The sequence below is a fragment of the Eubalaena glacialis genome, chromosome 9, assembly GCF_028564815.1.
Source record: "Eubalaena glacialis isolate mEubGla1 chromosome 9, mEubGla1.1.hap2.+ XY, whole genome shotgun sequence".
Lineage (NCBI taxonomy): Eukaryota > Metazoa > Chordata > Mammalia > Artiodactyla > Balaenidae > Eubalaena > Eubalaena glacialis.
In genome coordinates, this window is record NC_083724.1 from 9,676,189 (window position 1) to 9,702,254 (window position 26,066).

At 39.4% G+C, this 26,066-nt stretch overlaps 1 protein-coding gene across 1 annotated transcript; it reads right to left on the reverse strand.

The window, feature by feature from the left end:
• Positions 1-1,143: 1,143 nt before the first annotated feature.
• Positions 1,144-21,113, reverse strand: ZBTB43 (zinc finger and BTB domain containing 43). The gene is made up of 2 exons (XM_061200965.1): positions 21,009-21,113; positions 1,144-2,982 (listed from the first exon to the last, which is right to left on the reverse strand). Exon 2 carries the CDS (start codon positions 2,957-2,959, stop codon positions 1,556-1,558), a length of 1,404 nt encoding a protein of 467 aa, XP_061056948.1. The 5' UTR covers positions 2,960-2,982; positions 21,009-21,113; the 3' UTR covers positions 1,144-1,555.
• Positions 21,114-26,066: the final 4,953 nt, after the last annotated feature.

Consider the following 26,066-nt stretch of genomic DNA (forward strand, 5'->3'; position numbering starts at 1 on the left):
AGAACAAAATTTCACCCCAAATCCAAGAAAAGTTATTTTTATTTTAAGGAAAAAAAGTTTCCACTAAGAAATAATAAGCCGGTAAATTTACGGAAAAGTTAACATAACAGTAGCACCCTGTCCCTACCCTGGTGACAACTTCAGGTATGTTACACAGCTTAAAACATCCTGAACATGCTTCTTTTTTAACACAAAACCTCTGAGTGATCCTCAGAAAAGGTCTCAGAATAGCTGCTTTTCTTTTTTTTTGGTAGGTATAGCTATGTGGACTTGTAAACTCACGCAGCTTTATCTATAATATGAGAGCATGAATCTGTGGACTACTTCCTAAAATTAGGACTCTTTCTTTCTGCCTTTTAAAACACATTCCAGCACTCCTAAAGAGCCAGGATTAGCTCAGTGTACCCCTCTACGAGTATCTCCCCCACCAGTGTATTTTCAAGACTCCTCTTTTCTTGGGCAATTGTACCCCACAACTCGCCCCGCCCAAGTATAACCTGACACTCAAAATTCCGCTACTCGGCTACTCTCATTCTGACAGTTGGAGTGTCACTGTAGCACTCTATTAGCTCCTGAAGTTCATAGGTAACTCTCAGCCGTGACTTCTGGCTCCTTCCCAATAACTGTGGTCATTGACTGACCTCTTCAGGAAGCACCATAATCTAAGACAGAGTGAATCGGCTGGAGCAGCCAGTGGTACCGTAGTCAGAGTCAAAGCAGGCTAGATGTCTACTAGCCACAGAGCAGATCCCACTGTGTGAATGCTACAATTAAACGGGATTTGGGACAGCAAACCAGTTAGAAATACCTATGTCTGGCACCCTAGAGAATTACAATTAGAAACAGTTGTTTAAACTAAATGTTAGTACTAAAATATAAAACTCTGACTTATCAAGAGTCTGAAACACATTGTGACAGTGGCATCTTACAGAATTTGAAGCTTGTACCATAAGTTATTTGTTTCTTACTTAGAATGTCACCCTCTTAGTATCTCCATAGTTTTGGTTAAAATACCCTTTAGAAAGAATAAACCCAGGTAAGAGAGCTCTGTTAATCAACTTAGTATCCTAGGAATCACATTATTTGTAGCTATTACATAAGTAGCATCTCATTCAGTGAAGCAGCTACCAAAACAAACCCACATTACCTAAGTATCTATAGTAAGAGCAAAATAAAATTCCAATATGACCTTGTAATCATGAGTGATCAAAAACTGCTGCCACCTGAAATGGAACTGGTGGGTTGTTGTCCAATTCCAAGTGCAGGTGTCTCTATCACCAAGTCCACCTGCCTCATTCACAATGGGCCTGAAGGTTTACCTTGCCAGGTGTGAGGTGGGCTGACTTATCCCCATTACCCATTCCAGGCCTGGAACATACAAATTTGAAGAATTAAGATTTTTTAATTGGCCTACTTAGAGCTGGTCTTTCAGAAATATCTTCCTTTTTTTTAAGCTTCTCTCATAATAGCAAGTAGCACGCATCATCTGTGCCCAGATTTGCATAATTACCATAGTTTATTTCTGTGCCTGCCACTCAAGGGCCAGATCCTATTTTTAGTTAGCCTCAGTCGTATTCTGCTCAGCCTTTGCAGCTTCGTAAGACTTGGTACAAGAAGTCACATGCCTGTGGAAACTGTCCCTCCACATAAATCTCTTTGCACAGATATTACACTCATATGGCTTTATGCCTGTGTGAATTTTCATGTGGCCCACGAGATGATGCTTCATTTTGAATTTCTTACCACAGACACCACAACCATAAGGCCGAAGACCAAGATGCATGCTCATGTGTCGATCTCTCTGACTCTTGTGAGTGAAACTTTTCCCACACTGACAAGGATACAGCTTGTCGGTGGCTGAGAATCCCAGGTGGGAAGCTTCTTCTTTAATCCCTGTTACCATTTCAATATTCTCACTGTAGCCTGTTGCTAGGGCAGCCTCCTGTCTGTGCCCAATGAGATTCCCATCCGACCTCTCTCCGGAAAACTCTTCCATGGAAGAGCCATAGAAATCCACCTGCTCGTCATAATTGCTTTCATCAGCCTGTTCATCAAACTCCGCTTCCACTTTCTTTTCCCCGATGTGAAAGTCTTCCTCTACCCCCGAGGGCTGGACCGAGTGCTCTGTCTGCATGGTGTTGATGGACTCTGTGACCTGGTGCTCATCGTAGGATGCATGCACATCCATGCCCTCGCACGCTTGCTCAAAGCGCTCAGGCTTCACATGGATCCAGCGTTTGTGAGCCATTATGCTGGGCTTGCTGTACATGGGCCGGGTGTAGTGGAACTCGGCACTGTCGCTGGCCCCCTCCTCCCCATCCTGGCTCGCCATCTCAGTGCTCAGCCGATCATGCTCTGTGGACGAGTTGCTAGGAAGGTATTCATGCTCGGTGAGCTGAGATGACAGCTCGTCTTTGGTGCTCTCCTCTTCATTCTCTCCGTCCCTCAGTTCCTGGGCTTTGGGGAAATCCGTATGGCCCCCAGAGCCCAGCTCAAAGCTCTCTACCAGGCCATTGTAACTACTGCTGCTGGGAGACTGGTGGTCACTGCCATGATTTAGCTTCTGACAAAGGACTGTAGGGTTTCCTTCTAAAACCTCAGTGCATTTGTCTACCACATGCCACATCTGGAGGAAGCTTGCTGCTGTTAAGTAACTAACAATTTCTGGAGCAGGCATTACTAGACGTCCCGTGTAACTTGATAGGAGAATGTTTTCAAACACTCTGGGGTTCATCACATCAGGCAAAACAATCCTCCTGCTGTTTTTCAGGAGTACCTGGTCACAAAAGTAGGGTGAACTGGCAGCAAGAACGGCTTTGTGTGCTCGGAAAATGTGGCCTTGGACAACAATGGAGACATCACATAATTGTCCTTGCTGGCGCTGCTGGTTCAGTTTCTGCAGAATGGTGCTGGAAAAATCAGGAAATTCTACTCGAAAAGAGTTTGTTCCAGGCTCCATTTCATCACAAATCTTGTTTGGTGCTACAAGAGAAAGAAAAATTAGTACTAATTCCAGCCCAAAGAGAAACTTATTGATCACTAAGAAAACTAAGACAAGTTCCACAGTTCCATAAAGTCCCCTGGCCTGTGGGCATGGTGGGTGGAGCATTCATTCCCCAGAGCAAGGCTTGCAGGTGCGAGTGTGCCAAAAGCAGGAACCAGCCACCATTCTTTATGGTATTAACTCTTGATACCGCCTGTGTCTATGAGTGGGAAAATAGAATCCAGAGATATTTGTAAGCTATATAAATCTCAAGTAAAACAAAGTAAATATTTCTAGTCAAAACAAACACAATACCTGTTCCAAACGACAGAATTTTTAAGAGGCCTCAGATTCAACCCACATTTGACAAGTTGGGGTGAGGAAGGAATTGTGGAAAAAAGGAAAAGCACATGTAAAGGCTCTCAGGCAGAAATGATCGTGGTAAATGCAAGGAACTGAAAGGAAACCACCAGGCTAGAATCCACTAAGGGGGCAGGGGGCTGAAGAGGTGGGGCCAGAACAGTCAGGCCTTTGGTCCTTCAGCACCACAGGGGTGAACTCGATGAGGTCCCAAACAATATGGGTTTCTCTAGTTGCTGTCAGCATTTTAGTCCTTTAAGAGCTTCTCATAATGTGAAGCAGAAGGAAATGGCAAGGCAAGGTATTCTATCGGGTGATCTCCAAATTGTTTAAAAAGTTATAGAACAAAGAGGATAGTAAATACTGTCCCTGTTACTGAATGAACTCAATCTGAAAATAAAGTTATAACAAAGAATAAGGGATTGCCTGTGGCATTACTGTAAATATATTTTGTGGGATGAGTCAAGCATTAGAGACAATTCATAACAAGAGTGATCAACGAGATGAACTCTGCAGCATGCTCAGGCCCCATAATTCCATAGTAAATTAAAACAAACGAGAAAACTCAACAGATTTATTAGTGCTATTTGTCACCTAGGTCTAATACCATATCTAAACATTGCTAAATACCAGATTTTCTAAGTATGAGATAAAAGAAGCAGATAACCCAACAAAGGGTGAAAGTTATCTTTCAGAGATAGGGAGAGATGCCAAGAGAAGAAACTAATGTTTCCTGAGTAATTACTATATATTGGGTTGGCCAAAGTTTGTTTGGGTTTCTCTGTAACATGGAAATCTTTGGCCAACCCAATACCAGGAACTGTACACCTTTTTTCACCTAATCTTTGTAACGACCCTGCAAACGTAGAGGACTGACATTCTTAAGTTCACTATTTCAAGTAACTTTCCTAAGGCTAAAATAAAAGCTAGTTTTTATTACGTTGGAATTTGAAATCTAGGTCTCTGTGACTCCAAAGCCTATGCTATTTTTCCTATCACATCACTGCCTCTTCTAAGAAGATGCTCAAATACCAGATCAGTCATTAATAATTTTAAGAGGTAAGGCAGTGTTTTTAGAATGAAGTATTAATTTATGGTTTATAGCTCTTAAAACATTTCATAATAATTTAAAACAAACAAAAAAATAAGACCAGGAAATAAATTATTTAGGTATTTGTAATTTCAAAAGGAAAAGTTAACTACATAAATGTATATAGACTAGAGGTATGTAAATTCTGAGAACTACATCTGGATTCTCTGCTCTCATCAGTAAAGAATTTTGATTTTAGCTATTTGAAAAAAGGAAGGGGGGAATAAAACAAACACAGAAAAAAATTTACAAAAATGCTGTTAAAAAAAAAAAAATCTCCACCATTTATTCCTAGTCCCCCACCTCCCCCGGAAGGAAATCACTATTAACAAACTCCTATATATATTTCTAGAAACTTCTCTGCGTGTATATCAGAATAAATCATATACATCCTTTAAAAATTCCTACCCAAATGGGCTCATTACCTACATTCTATTCTGTACTTAGCTTTTGTCACTCAATGTATCTTGTAGAACATTTGACATACTATAAACTGATTATGTCCCCCAAAATGCATATGTTGAAACCCTACCCCAATGTGATGGTGTTTGCATTGGGGGATGATTAGGTCATGAGGGCAGAGCCCTCCCGAATGGGATTAATTAGATTCATTAGTCCCTTATGAAAGAGACAACAGAGAACTCCCTTGTCCCTTTGGCCATATGAGGACACAGTGAAAAGACAGCTGTCTATGAACTACTGAGTGGGCCCTCGCCAGAAGCCAAATGTGCTGGCACCTTGACCTTGGACTTCTCAGCCTCCAGAACTCTGAGAAATAAATTTCTGTTGTTTATAAGCCACCCAGTCTATGGCACTTTGTTATAGTAGCCCGAATGGACTAAGACACCACATTAGCATAAAAAAAGGTAACTCATTCTGCTTAATGGCTATACAGCTTTCTCCTATGTGGATGTATGATAATTTAATCAGTTCTCTTCTTATAGAATTTCAATTGTCTGGGTTTTTGAAATTATGACTATCTTGGCATATCCTTGGAAAAAGCTATAGGGTAATCTCTACCAGTGGAACTGCTGGGTCAAAGGACTATGCGTTTGACATTCATATATATATATGTATATAACTAATTTCCAGAAAGATTGCACCAAGTCACACTCCTACCAACAGTAAATGACAGTGTCTACTCCCCTACACCCTTACCAATGCTGGACTTTATCAAGCAAGACAAAAAAGTTTGCAAATCTCGTAAGTGAATAATCCATGATTCACTGTTTTGATCAACATTTCTTTCATTATGAATGAGACTGATATTCTATTCATGTTTACTAGTCATTTGTTTTTCCTATATATTATCAGTCATAGCCTTTGCTCAAATAAATTGAGCAATTCATCTTATTGATTTGTAATTTTTGTAAATTCAGATTAACTTTAAAATTTGTGTAAATTATCCAATCTTTGCTTTTATGGCCCCAGGATTTTGTGTTAGACACACAAAGGCATTCCTGACTCCAAGATTATTTTTAAAAAGTAAAAAGAATTATTTAGGTTTTATTCCTGGCACCATTTTTTAAAAAGGCATTTAAACCTATAATATACAAAGAGTTTACTTTGGTATAAGGAGAAGGTTAGGATCCAGTTTTTCCTTTTCCCTCCAAAATGGCAAGCCTGTTTTTCCTACACTATTTATTGAATAACTCATCTTTTCCTCAAGATTTCAAATATCTGTTGTGGAATTTTATGTGACCGAGATAAGGCTTTTAAAAACAGTTCTATAAAAATAAACGCCATAAGCGATGTTAGAGAAAATGGTGGAGTAGGAAGCTTTAGGTGTCAATCCCTCCACTAAAACAACTAGTAAACTGTTAAAATGATCAGAATAAACCATTTCCGAACTCTGGAATCTGATCAGACACTTACAGCAACCAATTCAATGCTTGATGAAAGAAGAGGCTGCTAAACCTCGTTAAGAGAGCAGCGTGCTGCAAACCAGCAATAATCCCCATTCCTCGGCTCTGCCACAATTTGCAGGACAGTGGCCCAATTTCCAAGAGTGCCTGGCTCATGCCAGGGTGGCAAGAACAACATTGTCCAAAAATTTGGGGTTTTGCATCTTGGCCAGTCTGGCCAACCCACACAGCTTTTTCTTGGCCCCTCAGGCTGCAGTGGTTTTCCCAGTAGCATCCATTGGAAGATTTTAAAATACAAACACTACCCCCCATTCCTTGGGCCCAAATATTTAAGGAAATCTCTGTCAGGACACAGCCTATCACATAGATAAAGCAACAGAAACTTCCGTGACTACATGCAACAAGGAATACAGACTTTGCAAAACAGTTTAGAAAAAAATCACCATACAGACAACTGCAGCCATCAACAAGAAACAAAAAAAATCCCCTAGGAGGGGAAGAATCTGATTTCAAGGGCTACCACATTACAACACTAAAAATATCCAGTTCTGAACCAAAAATTACAAAGTATACAAAGAAAAAGGAAAATAAGGTACATTCACAGGAAAAAAAGAATTAGAAACTATCCTTGAAGAATTCCAGACATTGTTAAGTGCTAGTCAAAGCTGTTAAAGTCAACTGTCTTGGATATGCTCAAATTGTTAAAGAAAACTATGGACAAGGAACTAAATAAAATCAGGAGAACAATGGCAATAAAGAGACAGAAATTATAAAATGTAACCAAATAGAAATTCTGGAGCTGAAAAGTGTAAGCTGTATTATGGGCTGAGTTGTATCCTTCCAAAATTCCTATGTTAAAGCCCTAATCCCCAGTACTCCAGAATGTGACTATATTTGGATTTAGGGCCTTTAAACAGGTAATTAAGTTAAAACGAGGTTGTTAGGGTGGGACCTAATCCAAGCTGACTGGTATTCTTATCAGAAATGAAATTTGGACAGAGAGACATCAGGCATGCGTGCAATGTGAAGACACAGTGAAAAGTCGGCACCTGCAAGCCAAAGAGAAAGGCCTCAGGAGGAACCAAATCTGCCAACATTTTGATCTCAGACTTCTAGCCTCTAAAATTGTGAAAAAATAAATTTTTGTTGCTTAGGTCACCTAGCCTGTGGTATTTTATTATGGCAGACCAAGGAAACAAATACAAGTGGAAATTAAAAATTCATAATAAGGAGTCCAATGGCAGATTTAAGCAGGCAAAAGGAAAAAAATTCATCAAACTCAAATGTAAAGCAATTGAAATATCCAGTCTGAGGAGTATTAGGAATGAAGAAAAAGAAACACAATCTGAGGTACCTATGGAAAACCAAATATACCAACATGCAAATCAGAGTCTCAGAAGGAGAAAAAAGAATAGAAAGGATATTAAATGATATAATGATTGAAAACTTCCTGAATTTGATGAAAGACATAAACCTCACACATCCAAGAAGCTTAACAAACTCCAAGGAGATAAAATTAAAGAGATCCACATGAGATACACTGTAAGTCAAATAGTGGAAAGCCAAAGACAATGGAGAATCTTGAAAGCAGCAAGAAAGAAGCCACTCATCACACAAAAGGGATCCTCAGTAAGACCAACAGCTAACTGCTCATCAGAAACCACGGCACTCAGAAGGCAGTGCACGACATATTTAAAGTGCTCGGATAAAGATCTGTCAACCAGGAATTCTACACCCTCAAAACTATCCTTTTAAGAATGAAGGAGAAATTAAGACATTCCCAGATAAACAAAAGCTAAGGGTGTTTGTTACTAATAGGTTTCCTCTATAAGAAATGATAAAGGTGTCCTTCAGGCTGAGATAAAAGAACACTAGATAGTAATTCAAAGCCATATGAAGAAATAAAGACTACTGGTAAAAGTAACAGCATAGGTAAATATAAGAGCTGATATTATACTTTTGGTTTACAACTCCTCTTTTTTTCCTGAATGATTTAAAAGGCAAATGAATAAAACAATAATTATAAATCTGTTATTAGGCACACAATGTATTAAGATGTAATCAGTGACAATAACAATATGAAGAGGGAGGGATGGAGATGTAGAGGAGCAGAGTGTTCATATACTATTGAAACTAGCTAAGTTTAAGATGTTAATTGTAAACCTCAAGGTAACTACTAGGAAAATAACTAAAAATATACATGAAAAGGAAAGAAGGGAATCAAAACTGTATACAAAAACAAAACAAAAATCTCAATTAAAAAGCAGTAAGGGAGGAGTTGAGGAACAAAAAACATGTAAGATACACAGAAGATAGCTAGAAATAAATGGCAGAAATAAATCCTCCTCTATCAGTAAATTACTTCATATGTAAATGGATTAAGCTCTCCAAATAAAAGGCAAGAGACTGGCAGAATGGATAAAAAAACATGGTTTATCTGTATGTTGTCTATAAGAGACTCACTTTAGATACAAAGGCACAAAGATGTTGAAAGTAAAATAATAGAAAAGGTATTTCATGCAAAGAGAAACAGAAAGACCTGCGGTGACTATATTATTATCAGACAAAATCGATTTTAAGTCAAAAAGGATCACTCTATCAAGAATACATGACAATTAAAAACATATATGTACCTAGGGCTTCCCTGGTGGCACAGGGTATAAGAATCTGCCTGCCAATGCAGGGGACACAGGTTCAATCCCTGGTCCAGGAAGATGCCACTAAGCAACTAAGCAGGTGTGCCACAACTACTGAGCCTGCGCTCTAGAGCCTGCGAGCCACAACTACTGAAGCCTGCGTGCCTAGAGCCCATGCTCCGCAACAAGAGAAACCACCACAATGAGAAAGAAGCCCACGCACCGCAACGAAGAGTAGCCCCCGCTCGCTGCAACTAGAGAAAGCCCATGCGCAGCAACAAGGACCCAACACAGACGTAAATAAATAAATAAATAAATAAATAAAAATTAAAAAAAAAAAACCCACATATATGCACCTAACAAAAGAAATATATATAAACAGAATTGAAGAGAGAAACGTACACATCTACAAAACAGGTGGAGACTTCAATACCTCACTTTCAATAATAGATAGAAAAATAGGACAGAAAATCTATAAAGAAATAGAGGACTTTAACAATATTATAAATCAATTATACTGAAAAGACACATAGAGAACACAAACAGAAAGGAATGAAGTTCTGATATATGCTGCAACATGGATGAACACTGAAAATGTTACGCTAAAACAACATGCTAAACATTTATGTAAGCCAGATGCAAAGTACAAATGTATAATTCTACTTACGTGAACTATCTAGAATAGGCAAATTCAGAGAAAGTAGATTAGAGGTTACCAGGGGCTCAGGTGAGTGAGAAATGGGGAGTTATTGTTTAATGGATAGAGTTTCTATTTGGGGTGACGAAAATATTTTGGAACTAGAAAGTGGTGCTGATTGCACAACATTGGGGTATAATTAATGTCACCAAATTGTACACCTGAAAATGGTTAAAGTGGCAAATTGAATGATATTTTTTACCATACATTAAAAAAAAAAAAAAAACTGGAAAAAATGTCATGTAACTTTATTTTTAACTGTGTCAAGGTGGTAACAGTCTTTGTAATTTAGTAAGTATCTGACCTCTACCCTTAAATTTGAGTGAATGTGGCACTTCTACATATTCCCTTACCTTGTAACATGCAAAACCTAAACCTCTCCTACAGGTTTTCCTGCTATATAAGCAATACTTACAAACTCACAGGCAGTTGTGACCTATATTAATAGTACAGTTACCATTTCAATTGTTAAGAGTTTCATAAAAGTAATTAACTCACTAAAAAAAAATTTTAAAAACCCCACAACATAAAACACTATATGCAAAGTACTGTGGGAGACTTCTAAGATGATGAAGTAATGTCACTGTCCAGAGCTTATAATCTGGTAGGGAGATAAAAAACGAGAATACAACCCTGTTATTCAATGCAAAGCCTGATAAAAGCACCACAAAAGAATTACAAATCCAAGAGGAATTCAGAGGCGGGAACCTGGTATACTCTAAAGTTATATATCCTGTCACTATAAATTTTGGTGTCACCAGGGTAAGAGGAAGACTTGAGAGCAGCATATAATCCTTCCCATCTACTACATCCTAACCAAAAAATCTAAGAAATACAGAAAAACTAGCCTGAAAAGTTGGGATCAGAGTTATCTATATGCAACAAATTTAAATTAAGGATATAGTGGAGATGGGGCCAGGATAAAGGGAGACACTGACCTGGCAACTCCACCTGCTATACCAGGCAATTCTGGTAGCAGTAATCTTGACAGAGGACCAACGGATACCTGTTCATTTGGAAGGCCTGCAGCTAAAAAGCCAGGGCAGACCACAGGAAAGGTCTTGCAATATTGGCAACATTCAGAGACGGCTGCATTGGGATACCAAAGGTTGCACACTGCCTCAGCAGAAAATTTTTAAAGACTTGACATGAGAGGGTAGCTCCAGGAAGGAGGCAAAAACATAGCCCATCCTTTGCCAGCTGGGCCAAAGAGACAAAAATAGGCCCCTGGTAAAACAATTTCACCAACACAGAAGAAAGTGCTCAAACTCTCCTAACAATGCCTCAGACCTAGCCTCCAGCCCCAGCCATTTTACTCAAGCTAACCCTGGTGTCCATATAGTCAGCCCATCCTCCAGCAAAAGAGCTAAGAGTTGATTATAACAGCATTCAGGTATACAGTGAAGGACCCCAAAATAATCTTCCCAAAAAGGGGGAAATTTTCAGACCCGAACAAAATGTTTCCCAACATAGTTTTATTCTGTAAATAAATGGGGTCTGTAAATAGATTCTACAATAACCAAGAAAAAGAAAATAGTAAAGTGTAAACAAAGAGTACAGTTTAGATAGCATTTTTTTTTTAAGATTTATTTATTTATTTATTCGGTTGAACCGGCTCTCATGCGGCAGGTGGGCTCCTTAGTTGCACGGCATGTGAACTCTTAGTTGCGGCATGCATGTGGGATCTAGTTCCCTGACTAGGGATCGAACCCAGGCCCCCTGCATTGGGAGCGTGGAGTCTTATCCACTGCGCCACCAGGGAAGTCCTAGATAGCATTTTTAAACTGATTTCCACAAACATGAAAACGCAGTCTCCATGAATGAAGTTCAAAGAAGATAAGACAAAACAGTAGAATGATATGAAAAAAAGAGCCAACTGAATTAAAGACAAGATGTAAGGAAACTAAAATAGAGCAAAAGTTTAAACAGGCAATAAGGAGCAGAACTGCAACTATAGAAAATGGAATCAATGATGTGCAAGGCACTTTGAGGAACTTTTATGCAGGAGGAGGATAAAAATATGAAAACAGCAAGGGAGAAGATAACAGAACAGGAGAACAGAGAACAGAGATCCAACATATGGCTAATTAGCATCCTTGAAAGAAATAACAAAACGAATGGAGTAGAAGGAATAATCAAATAAAATATTTAATAGAAGAAAACTTGCCTGAGTGTAAAGCCTTGAGTATTCAGAAGTCTTGCCTCAGCAGTGGGGACAAATTAGCCCTAGACAAAATGCAGTTCTGGTCCCATTAAACAAAGCTTAAAAACAAGCCTCAAAAGGATTAAAATATTTCCAAATAACTTAATTGTGTTCCAGAACAAAGCTTAAGGATATTTACATAATACAAAAAATCCAGAACCCAACAAGGTAAAATTCATGTCTGGCATTCAATTAAAAAAAAAAGAAATCACCTGGGATGCAAAGAAGCAGGAAAATATAACCCATATTAAGGAGAGAGAAAAAAGAAAAAAACTGATCAACAGAAACAGACCCAGAAATGACAAACTTATACAACTGGTAGAAAATTCTACATCCCATGTGTTCAAGAAAATGGAGGAAAATTAAGCATAGTAGGTAGACAAGAAAACAAACAAACAAAAAAACCCCAAATTGAACTCCTACAGACAAACACTGGATGGGAATAACAAAAGAATTAACATGAAGAAAAGATTAGTGAACTTGAAAACACAGCAACACCAACAACCTAAAATAGAAAAAAGCTGAAAAAAAAAGGAAAACAGGAAGGGGGGAAAGAGTATCAGTGAGTTGTGGGACAACTTCAAGGCACAAAATTGGGAGTCTCTGAAGGAGTGGGAGGGTATAAAGCCCAAAATTTATTTGAATAACAGCCAAAATCTTCCTAAAGTTGATAAAAACTATAAAGCCACAGATCCAAGAAGCTCGACAAACCCCAAGCACAAGAAGTATGAAGAAAACTATACCAAGGCATATCATAATCAAATCACTTAAAACTAGTAACAAAGAGAAAATCTTAAAAGCAGCCAGGGAAAAAAGATTCATTGTGTACAGAGGACCAAAGGTAAGAAAGGTTGCAAGCTTCTTGTCAGAAACAATGCCAGCCAGGAGAAAGGAGACAATGCAAGACAGTAGACATCTTTAAAGTGCTGAAAGAAAAAACTGTCAACCTAGAATTCTATACCCAATCAAAATATCTTTCAAAATGAAAGTGAGGTACTTTTTTAGATATAGAAAAGTGAATAGAATCCATCACAAAAAAGGTCAAAAGTAAAAAGAACAGGTACATGAAAACAAAAAAATTTCAGACAACAATATTAATATCAAAGTAAATTCAATGTAAAAAGCATCAAATGAGGTGAAAGGTTATTGATAATTGATGAATTCTATAATTCACATGAGGGTTACCTTGTGAACTTGTATGTGTAAACGCAGTATAGTTTTCCAAAAAAAAACAACAACAGTGACAGAAACATAATTATAGTAAGAAATATAAATGTCCCTCTTTTAATCTTTAATAAATCAATAAGGCAAAAGATAATTTGGATCTAGAGGTTTAGACTGGTTATCATTAATAATGCTAATTTAACTGAAACATACAACCTCTGTATCCTACAAATAATACATCTTCTTTTTCAGTTTCCATAGGACATTTACATAAATGATCATATAAGTGGCCACAGAGAGCATCAATAAATCCCCCAAAGCAGAAATGCATACACGAGCTCATATGATTACAAGTGATTACACAATAATAAATCTAAAAATGTCAAATTCACAAAATTAGGAATAAGAAATGAAATATAATCACATAGTAGAAACTTTTTAAAATAGAAAACAATTTTCCCCTAATAAATTTTAAAGCCTCATTGATAAAAACTTTATAGAAAAATATAGAAATCTAACAGATCAGGAACTATGGAGAAATGATAAAACATAATCAAATGACTGCCCAAAGCACAACGGGAAAATTCTTTACAACTAATTCCTATGCTATATAAACTGTTTCAGAGCGGGAAGAAGGGAGAAAGGGAACAAAGATAGGAGAAAATTTGCTAATTATTTTTTACAAAACCGTGCTATCAAAACTGGACAACAAAGAAAAAACTGTAAGCTTATCTCACTTATTAACACAGAAAGAAACATTATAAACCACATGGCATTCTGGTTTATTTTAATCTCTTGTAGGTTGAGTGTATTATGAGTGTGACACATTGAAAAAATTGAGTTACTGGTACCATCACACTGAGGGCAAGATCCTATTTTATGATAAAATTACCACCAGAAGGCCCTCTCAAAAGCTCTTTTCCATTCAAGACCACTGCTAGTGGCATGTACATCATTACCTGTGCTTCCTTCTACAAGTGACAGGGAGTGGTGAGAGATAAATCTGGAAGGAATGACTGGTACTATCCTGCTGAAGGCTGAGTTTGAGCTTTAAATGTGGGCACTGGAGGCAGCACTGAAAACTTCTGTGTGACATGCTGTGAAATATGTTCAGAAAGGACAATCTGTTGATGGTCTTAAAGCAGGAGGAAGTCTGAAATAAAGGTCAATTCTAAGATTTCAGTAAATATGCTCTAGGTTTGAGGCAATGAAAGTAACAGTGGGTATGGAAAACAGAATTGATGGGACTAACTGACTGGGTAGGCAGGAAGATGCAAGAGTGGCCCAAGGTACACATAATACTATCAAGAAAATGAAAAGACTACCGAATGTAAAATAATTAGCTAGTGGGAAGCAGCAGCAGAGCACAGGGAGATCAGCTCGGTGCTTTGCGATGACCTAGAGGGGTGGGATAGGGAGGATGGGAGGGAGGCTCAAGAGGGAGGGGATAATGGGTATATATGCATGCATATGGCTGATTCACTTTGGTGTACAACAGGAACTAACACAGTATTGTGAAGAAATTACACTCCAATAAAGATCTATTAAAAAAGAAAATGAAAAGATAACCTACAACATGGGAGAAAATACATTCAAATCATATAATTGATAAGTGACTTGTATCCAGAATACATAAAGAACTCTTAAAATTCAATAATAAAAAGACTACCCAAATGAAAAATGGGTAAAGGATTTGAATAGACATTTCCCCAAAGAAGATATACAAAAGAGCATACAAAAGATGTTCAATATCATTATTCATTAGGGAAATGCAAATCAAAACTACAATGAGACATCACTTTTCACCCACTTGGATGGCTATGATAAATAAGACAGACACTAACAAGTGTTGGAGAGGATATGGAAGGATTAGAACCCTTATACATTGCTGGTGGGAATGTAAAACGGGGCAGCCACTTTGGAAAACAATTTGGCAGCTCCTCAAAAAGTTAAACAGAGTTATCACGTAGCAACAATTCTACTCTTAGGTATATACCCAAGAGAAATGAAAACATATGATGTCCACAGAAAACTTATCCATGAATGTCTATAACAGCATTATTCATAATGGCCAAAAAGTGGAACCAACCCAAATGTCCTCAACTGATGACTGGATAAATACAATGTGGTATATCTATAAAATGGAATATTATTCCATTTTATTACATACTATATGTATTATGCCATTCTTTTGGCAATAAAAAAGAATGAAGTATTGACAGATATGACAACATGGCTGAGCCTTGAAACACTGGGCCAAATGAAAGAAGTTAGACACAAAAGGCTAAATCTTTTGTGATTTCATTTACATGAAATGTCCAGAATAGGGAAATCCAGAGACAAAAAGTAAATCAGCGGCTGCAAGGAACTACAGGGCAAGCAGTGACTGCAAATTGGTTTTTTTTTTTAAAGGGGAGACAAAAATTCTAAAACTAAATTGTGGTGATGGGTATACAACCCATTAAATATACTAAAAAAAACTTCTTAACTACCTATGAATTATGTCTCAATAAAGCAGTTTTAAAAAATAGAGTGATGCAAGGTAAACTAGTTACCAATCCCAACTGGGTAACTAGGAAAATGTCATAATTAGTAGGAGAGGTAAAAACATCCACCATGTATTTAACACATGTATTGTAACAGACTCTGTGCAAAGCACTTTTTGTATTCTCATTTAATCGTCACAACAACCCACTCGATAGATACTTTTTATTCCTATTGTATAGAATAAGAAATAGACAAAGAGGCTAAACTACTTGCCTAAGGTCATATAACCAGTAAGCAGTGAACCTGGAATTTAAATTCAAAACACTTGCTCAAGCCCAATACAGTCTGAGAGATGAGACAGTATGGAAGGTAAAGATGAGTATTTTCACAAATAAATACCTGAAACAATCTACAATGTACAACACATTCATAAACTCCAGAGCAAATTATTCACCGTCTTCAGACTTAATGAAGTACTAGCAATTTTATGTCACCTTGCAAAGTTAAAAAAAAAAAAAATCCAATAGTAACAGTTCTAAAACAAACACACCAATCCCAGCTAACTCCTTCCATCGTTCACTGAGATTATCGGCTATTTTTAAAGCAGAGGACAAAGGGTAAATATTAAAGAATCACTGAACTAGGGCTTCCCTGGTAGTGCAGTGGCTAAGAATCTACCTGCCAATGCAGGGGACACGGGTTTGAGCCCTGGTCTAGGAAGATCCCACATGCCGCGGAGCAACTAAGCCGGTGCACCACAACTACTGAGCCTGCGTGCCACAACTACTGAAGCCCACGTGCCTAGACCCTGTGCTCCGCAACAAGAGAAGCCACGAGTTTAAAAGTAGCCTGTATTTATTATTCAGCTGAGGAATTGTATGTCAAGTTTTATACGCTATTTAAATACCAATTACATATCCTAAAAACACAGAGGACAACAATATAATAGGGAAGCCGACCCACGAGTGACTTTTCTTGAAGCCCTCCAGAGATTTCTTAAACACGGCACATGGTAATTTGCATGCTTACTGTAGAGAGCACATTTTAACACAGTATATATTACTTTAGTAAATCTCTCGACTGGCACAAATGTACAATAATACCAACATCCCATGCGTACAAAAATACTTTAGTCAAATGCTTTACAGTTCACAAAGCAGACTATGTAAATTTGGGTCTGGCAATACCCCTGTATCATCACACTCACGAGTTAAACTAAAGCTCAAGAAGGTTAAAAGATCTGTCCAAGGTCACATATCTCAGAAGTGGTATGTCAGGATTCAAACAGAAGCGTAATTCCAAATCTAATATTTTTCTAAGTTAAAAAAAAAAAAGTCACTTAGCAGAAAATTTCTTGGAATTTAAATGCTCTAACAGTACAAAGTATGGCAGTGATTGGCCTTAAAATGTGCAATATATACTCCTCAGAAGAGAAGTAAAAGAACCTTTCCAGTCTAGGGCAATTAAATACAACTACCTTATTATTTTTTACTGAAAAAGAAACCATTTTAGTAAATAATTTAAAAAACTGCATTTTTAGCAAGTTTATAGCTTACCTAATGCAAAGTTGTATTCCTGGGATAAAGTTCCTTATGCCATGACCATCAAAAAGCAGTATGAATGAATGAGGAAGAGGAACCCATTTCTTAGTTTTGTTTCAAATTAAAATCACATTGATTTCTGAAAAGAAAAATCACGTTGAAAATGTAAGAGATGCTGATGCTATTCACTGTGTACCAGTGCCTTGCTAATAAATACTATACTTGTGGGTGAGCGGCAGAAAGAAAATTAATCACGATTGATATTTTTTGGTTATATTAGCTTTTTTTCTGCATCTTCTTAGCTTCTGCCTTTGTATTTTTTAAATAAACTTTTAATTACGGGATAATTTTAGTTTTACAGAAAAGTTGCAAAAAATGTTGAGTTCCCATATGACTGTCAGCCAGTTTTCTTTTAATGTTAACATCTTGTATTACCATGGTACATCTGTCAAAAATAGGAAACCAACACTGGTCGATACCTATGTAATTTTGCAGAATTAAACTATCCTTTGCAAAAGTGTTTTTGGCCTCCAGACCATTATCAATCAATACCCCTATATTTTCTAATTGGAACACTGTAGCCAAAGAACTTAATAAAACCTATTTTAGGGTTTTTAAAAAACAAGCTACCTACTTTGTGAAGTTTGATTCATGCCACAGCTGAATGTTTACTTAAAAACTTCAGGGCAAATGGTCCATTGTGGTAAATTCTTTGAGATTCAAAAGAGAAGTTATTGTTCTAACCACTAACTCCCCACTTATCAGTCATCCTGCCATTACGTTACAATAAAGCCAAGGAAATGTTTTTAACTGCACCCTCATATTCATTAGAATTCCAGATAAGAAGCTCAATCAAGAAAGCAGAAGGAAGAAACAGCATTTGCTGGTATGTATGTTCTACATACCAACAAAATAAAAGTTTTTTTCCTCAGTATGTTACAAATAAGACAAAAGTCTCTTTCTATTCTAATTGCAAACATAAATAAGGTAAAAAGGAAAAGTTCATGAAAATAATATAGAACTATATTCAACTGATTATAAGAGGCACATTTTTTTCACATTTTTAAATTTCTGAAATCAGGATGTGATGTCCAGGTGGAAGTTATAACAGCTGTCTCTGCCTAAGACAATGATAGAGGATTCCTGAGAGCCTCATCAACGTTTCTGATGGCACAAAAGATGACACTGTGGAAAAGCACAGATGCAACTCTGAATTGAAAAGTATTCAAGAGTAGGAAGGTTAAGAAGGTTAATGAACACTTTAACCAATTTATTTCACTTTTCTTCTTTTTACACATACACTAGAGTATCAATTTAAAATGTCTAGGGACTTGCCTGGTGGCGCAGTGATTTGGACTCCGCGCTCCCAATGCAGGGGGCCTGGGTTCAATCCCTGGTGGGGGAACTAGATCCCACGTGCATGCCGTGGCTGAGAGTTCGCATGCTGCAACTAAGGAGCCCGCCTGCCCCAACTAAGACCTGGCGCAACCAAAAAAAAAAAAAAGTCTAAATAAGTTTAAAAACGTAAAGAAGCGTATGTAATAGCTTAATTGGCAGTGTTTTCTCTTCCTTTGGTGGTACATAAAATAATCGATGGTATCTACGATTCAATATGGTAGTAATTCAGCTGCTACACCTTATAAGAAACCTTGATAAACTAGCTTACAAACAAACCAATAACTTAGATGAGAGAACATAAAACAAAGGCCTCCCCCATCAGAAAACACACAAGAAAATAACATAATTTTTCATTATTATAATAAAAAGACTATTTTTCCAACCCTAAGAGTTTTCTTCATGTGAAAAGTTAAAATCTTCCTCAAATTTTCTGCTTGTGTAGCAGATTCCTGCACTGAATCCAATGAATATGGAGGGACAGCCAGGGTGGGAACCTGCTACAAGTAGAAATTTTTAACTAAATTCTTTCAACCAAACTCCTTTTCTAAGGACTTTGGCTGTGGAGAGCGGGCATCAAGAAATGTAAGTTCGGGGCTTCCCTGGTGGCGCAGTGGTTGGGAGTCCGCCTGCCAATGCAGGGGACACGGGTTCGAGCCCTGGTCCCGGAAGATCCCACATGCCGCAGAGCAGCTGGGCCCGTGAGCCACAATTACTGAGCCTGCGCGTCTGGAGCCTGTGCTCTGCAACAAGAGAGGCCGCGATAGTGAGAGGCCTGCGCACTGCGATGAAGAGTGGCCCCCACTTGCCACAACTGGAGAAACCCCTCACACAGGAACTAAGACCCAACACAGCCATAAATAAATAAATAAATAAAATTTTAAAAAAAAAAGAGATAAGCAAAACATTCTCTCTATAAATTTGATCTTTAAAAAAAAAAAAAAAGAAAGAAACGTAAGTTCAACTAAATGTTCCTAAAAGCTACAGAATGAATTTTTAAAGTCACATTTTTCATAGAGCTTGTTAGTTCCAGGAATCTACACTTAGCATTTTTTTTGGTAAAAATATACCTAACATGAAATTTACCATTTTAGCCATTTAAAGTGTACAATTAGTGGCATTAAGTACATTTATGTTGTTGTGCAACCATCACTATTATCCATTTGCAGAACTTTTTCATAATCCCAAACTAAAACTCTGTATCCATTAAACTCTCCACTCCCTCCTCCCACTCAGCCCTCGGTAAACTATACTCCGCTTTCTGTCTCCATGAATTTGCCTATTTTAGATACCTCATATAAGTGGACTCATACAATATTTGTTCTTTTGTGTCTGGCTTATTTCTCCAGTGAATACTTTTGTAAAGCAAAGAATGAAGAACCCCAAATTATTATGTTTCTCATAATTTAACTGTACACAGTGACACAATCTCTGAACTAAGCATACAGCTCTCCCAGAAATTCTGCTACTGTTCCATGAGCCCCAAGGGGCAGAGGATCTCAGACCCCTGCTTAGCCTGGAGACAGGCCTGGTTAAGCAGCTGTAACTCAGAAAGCAGGCTCTTTAGAACCCTGGAGGCCATGTGGATGGAGCAAAGGGAGGTAGGGAGCTGGGCAGGCCTGAAAAACCACGGTAAGAAAAAGCAAGGATTCATCAAGCTACTTTGGCCCTGAGATGGCCTTCTCTCTGTCCTCCAGGAGCTCTCCTGCACCTTGACACTTAGGTTGGGCGACACCTGTCAGAGTTGAGGTCAGACGGCAGTCTAGTCACTGAGATTGTCACCCGTGCAGAAAGCTTCACAGGGTCATGAGTCACCTTCCATGGCTCAGAGGTCAGGGCAGGCCCGCCCAGAGAAACCCAGTTAGGAGAGGCAGAAACAAGACAGAAGGACACACGATTGGCAGAGAGAGAGAAACACAGATGGGCAAAAAGCTGGACCGACAGGCAGGCCATGAATGAGAGTTAAGGACTAAATGGGAAACACAGGGTCAACAGACACAGAAGCAAGATGGAAACAGAAATAAAGACAGGGTCCAGATACTCAGAGATGGGTTCGAGAGAGACAAAGTGGAGAGAAATACAAAGTTGACAGGAGCCGAGTTGAGAGGCAAAAAGGGCAGGTGACAACAGGTGACACAGACAGCAAAAAAGGTGAAACACAGAAGTAAACAGAAGCAGATATCAGCGAAGTCCCGGCGTAGTCTTTCTCCCGGCCTTGACTCGATCCCGAGGCCGCCAAGCCGCGCCCACCCGGCGCCCCCGAAAGGCCGGCGGGCGGACTGACGGGGGGGCAGGATCTCTAAGCGCTCTGGCCCACTGAGGTCCGCCGCCGCGGGGTGACCTTGGGCGAAATGCTGCCTCAGGGGTCTTGGGGTCGCTGTACGCGCGCCGTGTTGGCCGGAGACCGCAGGGGTCGGACCCGGGGTGCCGGGACTCCAACGGCCCGCGCGCGGCTTCAGCATCCCGGTCGGCGTAATGGGCCTGGCGGTGCCAGCGGTGCGCGCACCGCGACCTGCAGAGAAGCCCTTATACCTCTCCGGTTTCCCTTCCTGCCCCCTTGCTACCCGTTGTCCAAACTCCGACATACCTGCCAAGTCCTCGACGCTCACATAGCCCACCGGTGGGATACTTTCCGCCGCCGCCGGCGCCAGGCCCGTTCAAGCCGCCGCCGCCGCGACCGCCTCAGCCTGCGCCTCCCGCCCCCGGAAACGCTTCCCGGTCCAGCCCCCACCGAAACTGCCAGTGCTTCCGGGGGTGCGTCAGAGAGAAAGCGATGTGCGCATGCGGGACTCGCGTTTGGGGCGGGGCGTCAGGAGCGTGCTCAGAGAGAGCCGGCGGCTGCGCAGTATAACCTGGAGCAGGTTAATCTGCATTAGGGACTGTAGGGCCACCGCTGAGAATTGAGCGGATACCGAGTCCTAAACCCTTTGACCTATCTCAGCTTGTCTAGCAAAGATTGTGTCAAATCCTTTTGTGCCTCCACAGAGCCTTTGGCTCGTAGTGGATGCTCAGTAAGTGTTCAATGAAAGGACCAGTGCCCTCTGTGTGGCAAGCACTGTGCCGGGAACCCCGAGGAAAAGCTCCACCCCAACTGGAGGGAATGACTCATAATTGGTCCAGACTCTTCGTGGTAAACTCATTCTCATTAGCCAGTAGTTGGATTAGGCATAGGCATGTGACCAACTTCTAGCCCATAATACGTATTATAGAAGTCATTGAGTGGGGCTTCTGGAAAAGTTTTTGTTTGTTTATTTTGCTTTTGTTTTTACAGAGTCCACTAGGACTTCTAGTTGAGTGTGCTCCTTAAGTGCCTTGCCACGGCCAGCAAAGCAGAAAGATTGAGAGAGCCTAGGACTCATATGACATTAAGCTACAGTCTCAGCTTTGGACTGCTTACTCCTGGATGTTTGTTGCATAAGCCTAATAAACTTACTTGGACTTTATTTCTAGCAATATTATAGACTACATATCTCCAAATATAACAGCAACAAAATATATAAAATTGCTAGGAGAAGTATTGAAAATACCCTTTTTAAATGTATAGATAACCTTGCGAGAAAGTCAGGAAAATCATCTGAGGCCAGAAAGGGAGCAGAAACATAAGCCTAGGAAGTTAGAATTAATGTTCAGAAGTTATGCACAGGTACAGTCTGTATTTGTTCTGATTGGTTTGGTGCATATGCCATACTGACAAATATTTTGAAAATCATCTCTGGAGGTGGGTAAACATTAATGCTACTACCAGCTATGGGGGCATCTACGTGGGTCCAGGCAGGATGACAGCCAAATTGGAACATCAGGTTGGGACCCAAGAAGGAATATATCTTTGGGGAAGGATAGACTAGAGAAAAAACAAAAAACTGCCCTGCAGAGGCAGGCAGCAAGGAAAGTTGACTCTGCCTTGGTTCTGGGTGGAAGGGTAAAACATTTTCCTAGTGGATGCATTGCCAAAGTCTGGCCATCACATGGCCACACTATTTGCATGGTCCAAAAGCCCAGAAGCTGAACATTTCAATTTAAAATGGATCTGGGTAGATAGTACCTATGGTACTTGGCGAAAGCAAAGTCCTCTTGAGACGAACTCACTGTCAACCCAGGTCTCAAAGAATTCCCATGGATAGGCTTCCAAATGAATATGAACTCACAATCAAAAAACAGAAACCCATGAGCTGAGAAGACAAGCGGCAGAGTCAGATACATTTTAAGTGTATAGCTCATTGGAAAGGTTAAATAACAAATTAGATACAGCTGAAGAGAAATTAGTGAGCTAAAAAATAGATTTGAAGAAAATTACCCAAAAGCATCCCAGAGACAAGGAAATGAAAAAAAGTGACGTCTATCACATGCTTATCAGTTATGTTAGAAGATAATAAAGTGAATATGAGCAAGGCAATTGTCAAATAATGATGGCTGAGAATTTTCCAGAATCGATGAAAGATAAGCATCCTCAGGAAACACAGTGAATATCAAGCAGGATAGGGGAAAAGAAAACCTAGATTCAGTCTGGCGAAACTTCAGAACACCAAAGCATGAGATGATTTTAAAAGCAGACAGGGGGACTTCCCTGGTGGCACAGTGGTTAAGAATCTGCCTGTGAATGCAGGGGTCACAGGTTCGAGCCCTGGTCTGGGAAGATCCCACATGCCGCGGAGCAACTAAGCCCGCGAGCCACAACTACTGAGCCCACATACCACAACTACTGAAGCCCGCGCACCTAGAGCCCATGCTCCTCAACAAGAGAAGCCACCGCAATGAGAAACCCACGCACCGCAACAAAGAGTAGCCCCTGCTCACTGCAACTAGGGAAAGCCCGTGCACAGCAACCAAGACCCAACACAGCCATAAATTAATTAATTAATTAATTAATTAATTTTTTTTAAAAAGCAGACAGGGGACTTCCCTGGTGGCGCAGTGGTTAAGAATCTGCCTGCCAATGCAGGGGACATGGGTTCGAGCCCTGGTCCAGGAAGATCCCACATGCTGCGGAGCAACTAAGCCCGTGCGCCGCAACTAGTGAGCCTGCGTGCCACAACTACTGAAGCCCACGTGCTTAGAGCCTGTGCTTCACAACACGAGAAGCCACCCCAAGGAGAAGCCTGTGCACTGCAACGAACAGTAGCCCCTGATCGTCGCAACTAGAGAAAAGCCCGCGCACAGCAATGAAGACCCAACACAGCCAAAAATAAATAAAAAAAGAAATTAAAAAAAAAAAATTTAAAAGCAGACAGAAGTCAGATAATCCACCATGGAATGACAGTGATACTAACTCCTGACTGTACAACAGCAATAACGGGAACAATGATAACAATAATAGCATGAAATAATATCATTAATGATATAATAGCCTTACTGTGATGAGAGAAAATAATCTTATACCTAGAATTGTATACTTAGCAAACAATCTTTCAAAAATGAAAACATAGTACTTTTTGGATCAACAAAAACTAAGAGTTACCACCAACAGAACTTAACTGAAGGATCTAGAACAGGGGTCCCCAACCCCCGGGCCACGGACTGGTACCAATCCTCGGCCTGTCAGGAACTGGGCCACATAGCAGGAGGTGAGCGGCGGGCAAGGGAGCGAAGCTTCATCTGTATTTACAGCTGCTCCCCATTGCTCACATTACCACCTGAGCTCCGTCTCCTGTCAGCATTATGGTGAGTTGTATAATTATTACATTATATATTACAATGTAATAATAATAGAAATAAAGTGCACAATAAATGTAATGTGCGTGAATCATCCTGAAACCACTCCTCCCACCCCCAACCCCTGGTCCGTGGAAAAATTGTCTTCCGGGAAACCGGTCCCTCATGCCAGAAATTTGGGAACTGCTGATCTAGAAGATATATTTCAGGAAGAAATAAAATGATCCCAGGAGGAAGATCTGAGGACTAATAAGGAATAGTGAGCAAATAAAATGGCAAACATGGTTAAAGATAAACAGACATCAGGGACAAAAAACAAGAACAATTATAATTTGTGTGATTTAAAAAGGCAAAACCAAAATAATGGAACGATAGTAATAAAGTATAAGAGGATTACTGAAGTTAAAATATTATAAAGTGTGTGTTAGTTAACTATTGCATAACAAACAGCCACAAAACCTAGAGGGATGCAGCTATATTTGTTTATTGCTCACACGTCTAGTGTCTGCTGGGGGTTGGTTAGAAAGCTTTGCTGAGCTTGCCTGGGCTTGCCTACATGTCTGGGGTCAGCTGATCTAGTATGGTGTTGACTGGGAGCCTTGACTCTTCTCCATGAGTCTCTTACTCACCAGCCAGGATGTTGGGATAAATTCTCATGTCAATGGCAGGGACACAAAAGAGAGCAATGGAAATGTACAACCACATTTTTGAAGACTTTTTTAAAACATCTCATTGGCCAAAGCAGGTCACATGACTGAGTCCAAGGCTGTAGTAGGAGGGAGCTGTGAAGGATTATGGCAAAGGGTTTGCATACAGAGAAAGTGAAGAATTGGAGCCATTAGTTCAATCAATCTAATTGATTGGTTCCACTGTCCATAAAAATATTGATTAGCATTAGACTTCTAATTAAATATCAATGTTAAAATTTCAAGGCTTACTATTGAAAGAATAAAAATAGTTATAGACCAAACCAGAGGAAGAAAAATAATATTGTTAAAAAGAAGGAAAGGAAAAAAGGGGAAGGAAATAAAGGCAGAAACAAAAGAACATAAAAAGTGGAAAAATATAAAGCATGAAATAAAGTGGAAAAATAAATTTAAATATTTCAGTAATCACAGTAAGTATATTTTAAAAAACCTAAACCTTCTAGTTAAAAGAAAAATTTTAACACCAGCTTTAAAAATTTTTTTTAATTAATTAATTTTAATTAATTGATTGATTTTTATTTTTTGCCGTGCAGCTTGTGGAATCTTAGTCTGTGGACAGCAGTGTCACCCTTGCCTGTGGAACTGAACCCAGGCCCACGGCAGTTAAAGGGCTGAGTCCTAACCACTTGACTGCCAGGGAGTTCCCTAGCTGTACACTGTTTAAAACACAAAGAAAATTTGAAGTAAAAGAATGGTAAAAGAGATTCCATGCTGGGTCTGTTAGCTATATTAACATTGGATGAAATAGACTTTAAGGCAAAAAGCACTGCTAAAAATAGTGTGGTGAATTTTATTATTGTTCTCAATAATTTGCTACTCCTCCCTGTAAGAGGCCTCTACTTCCCACCCCATGGACTTCAGGCTTGGTCACTGAAACGTGAATAGAAATTATGTGTGCCCTCCTGAGTGGAGCTTTAAGAACCACTGTTCTTTCCCTCTGCCAGAAGCAGATCATGTCCCAGATGGGACTGCTCCTTCTGCTTGGGTCCTTGAATGAAAATAAGATAGAATGAAGAGTGGGTATTTCCACAAATGACCCACAAAGGATGTATAACGTGAGTGAGAAGTTAACTCTCATCGTTATAAGCCATTGAGATTTTGAAGTTAGGTGTGGTCATGTGGCTTCTTTGACTAATGTAATATGAAATGTGTCACTTCCAAGTGGGTACTTTTTGAGCGAGTGCATGATTCATGCTATCGTGTTGTTACTGCAGCATAAGTTAACAAAAGATGACTAATACAAATAAGCTGTTTTTTAATGAGAAAGGTTCAACTCACCAGGAGTACAT

What these genes read in the sequence shown, in the direction of transcription:
- ZBTB43 (XM_061200965.1), bottom strand. Translation starts at nt 2,959, where the DNA reads ATGGAGCCTGGAACAAACTCTTTTCGAGTAGAATTTCCTGATTTTTCC.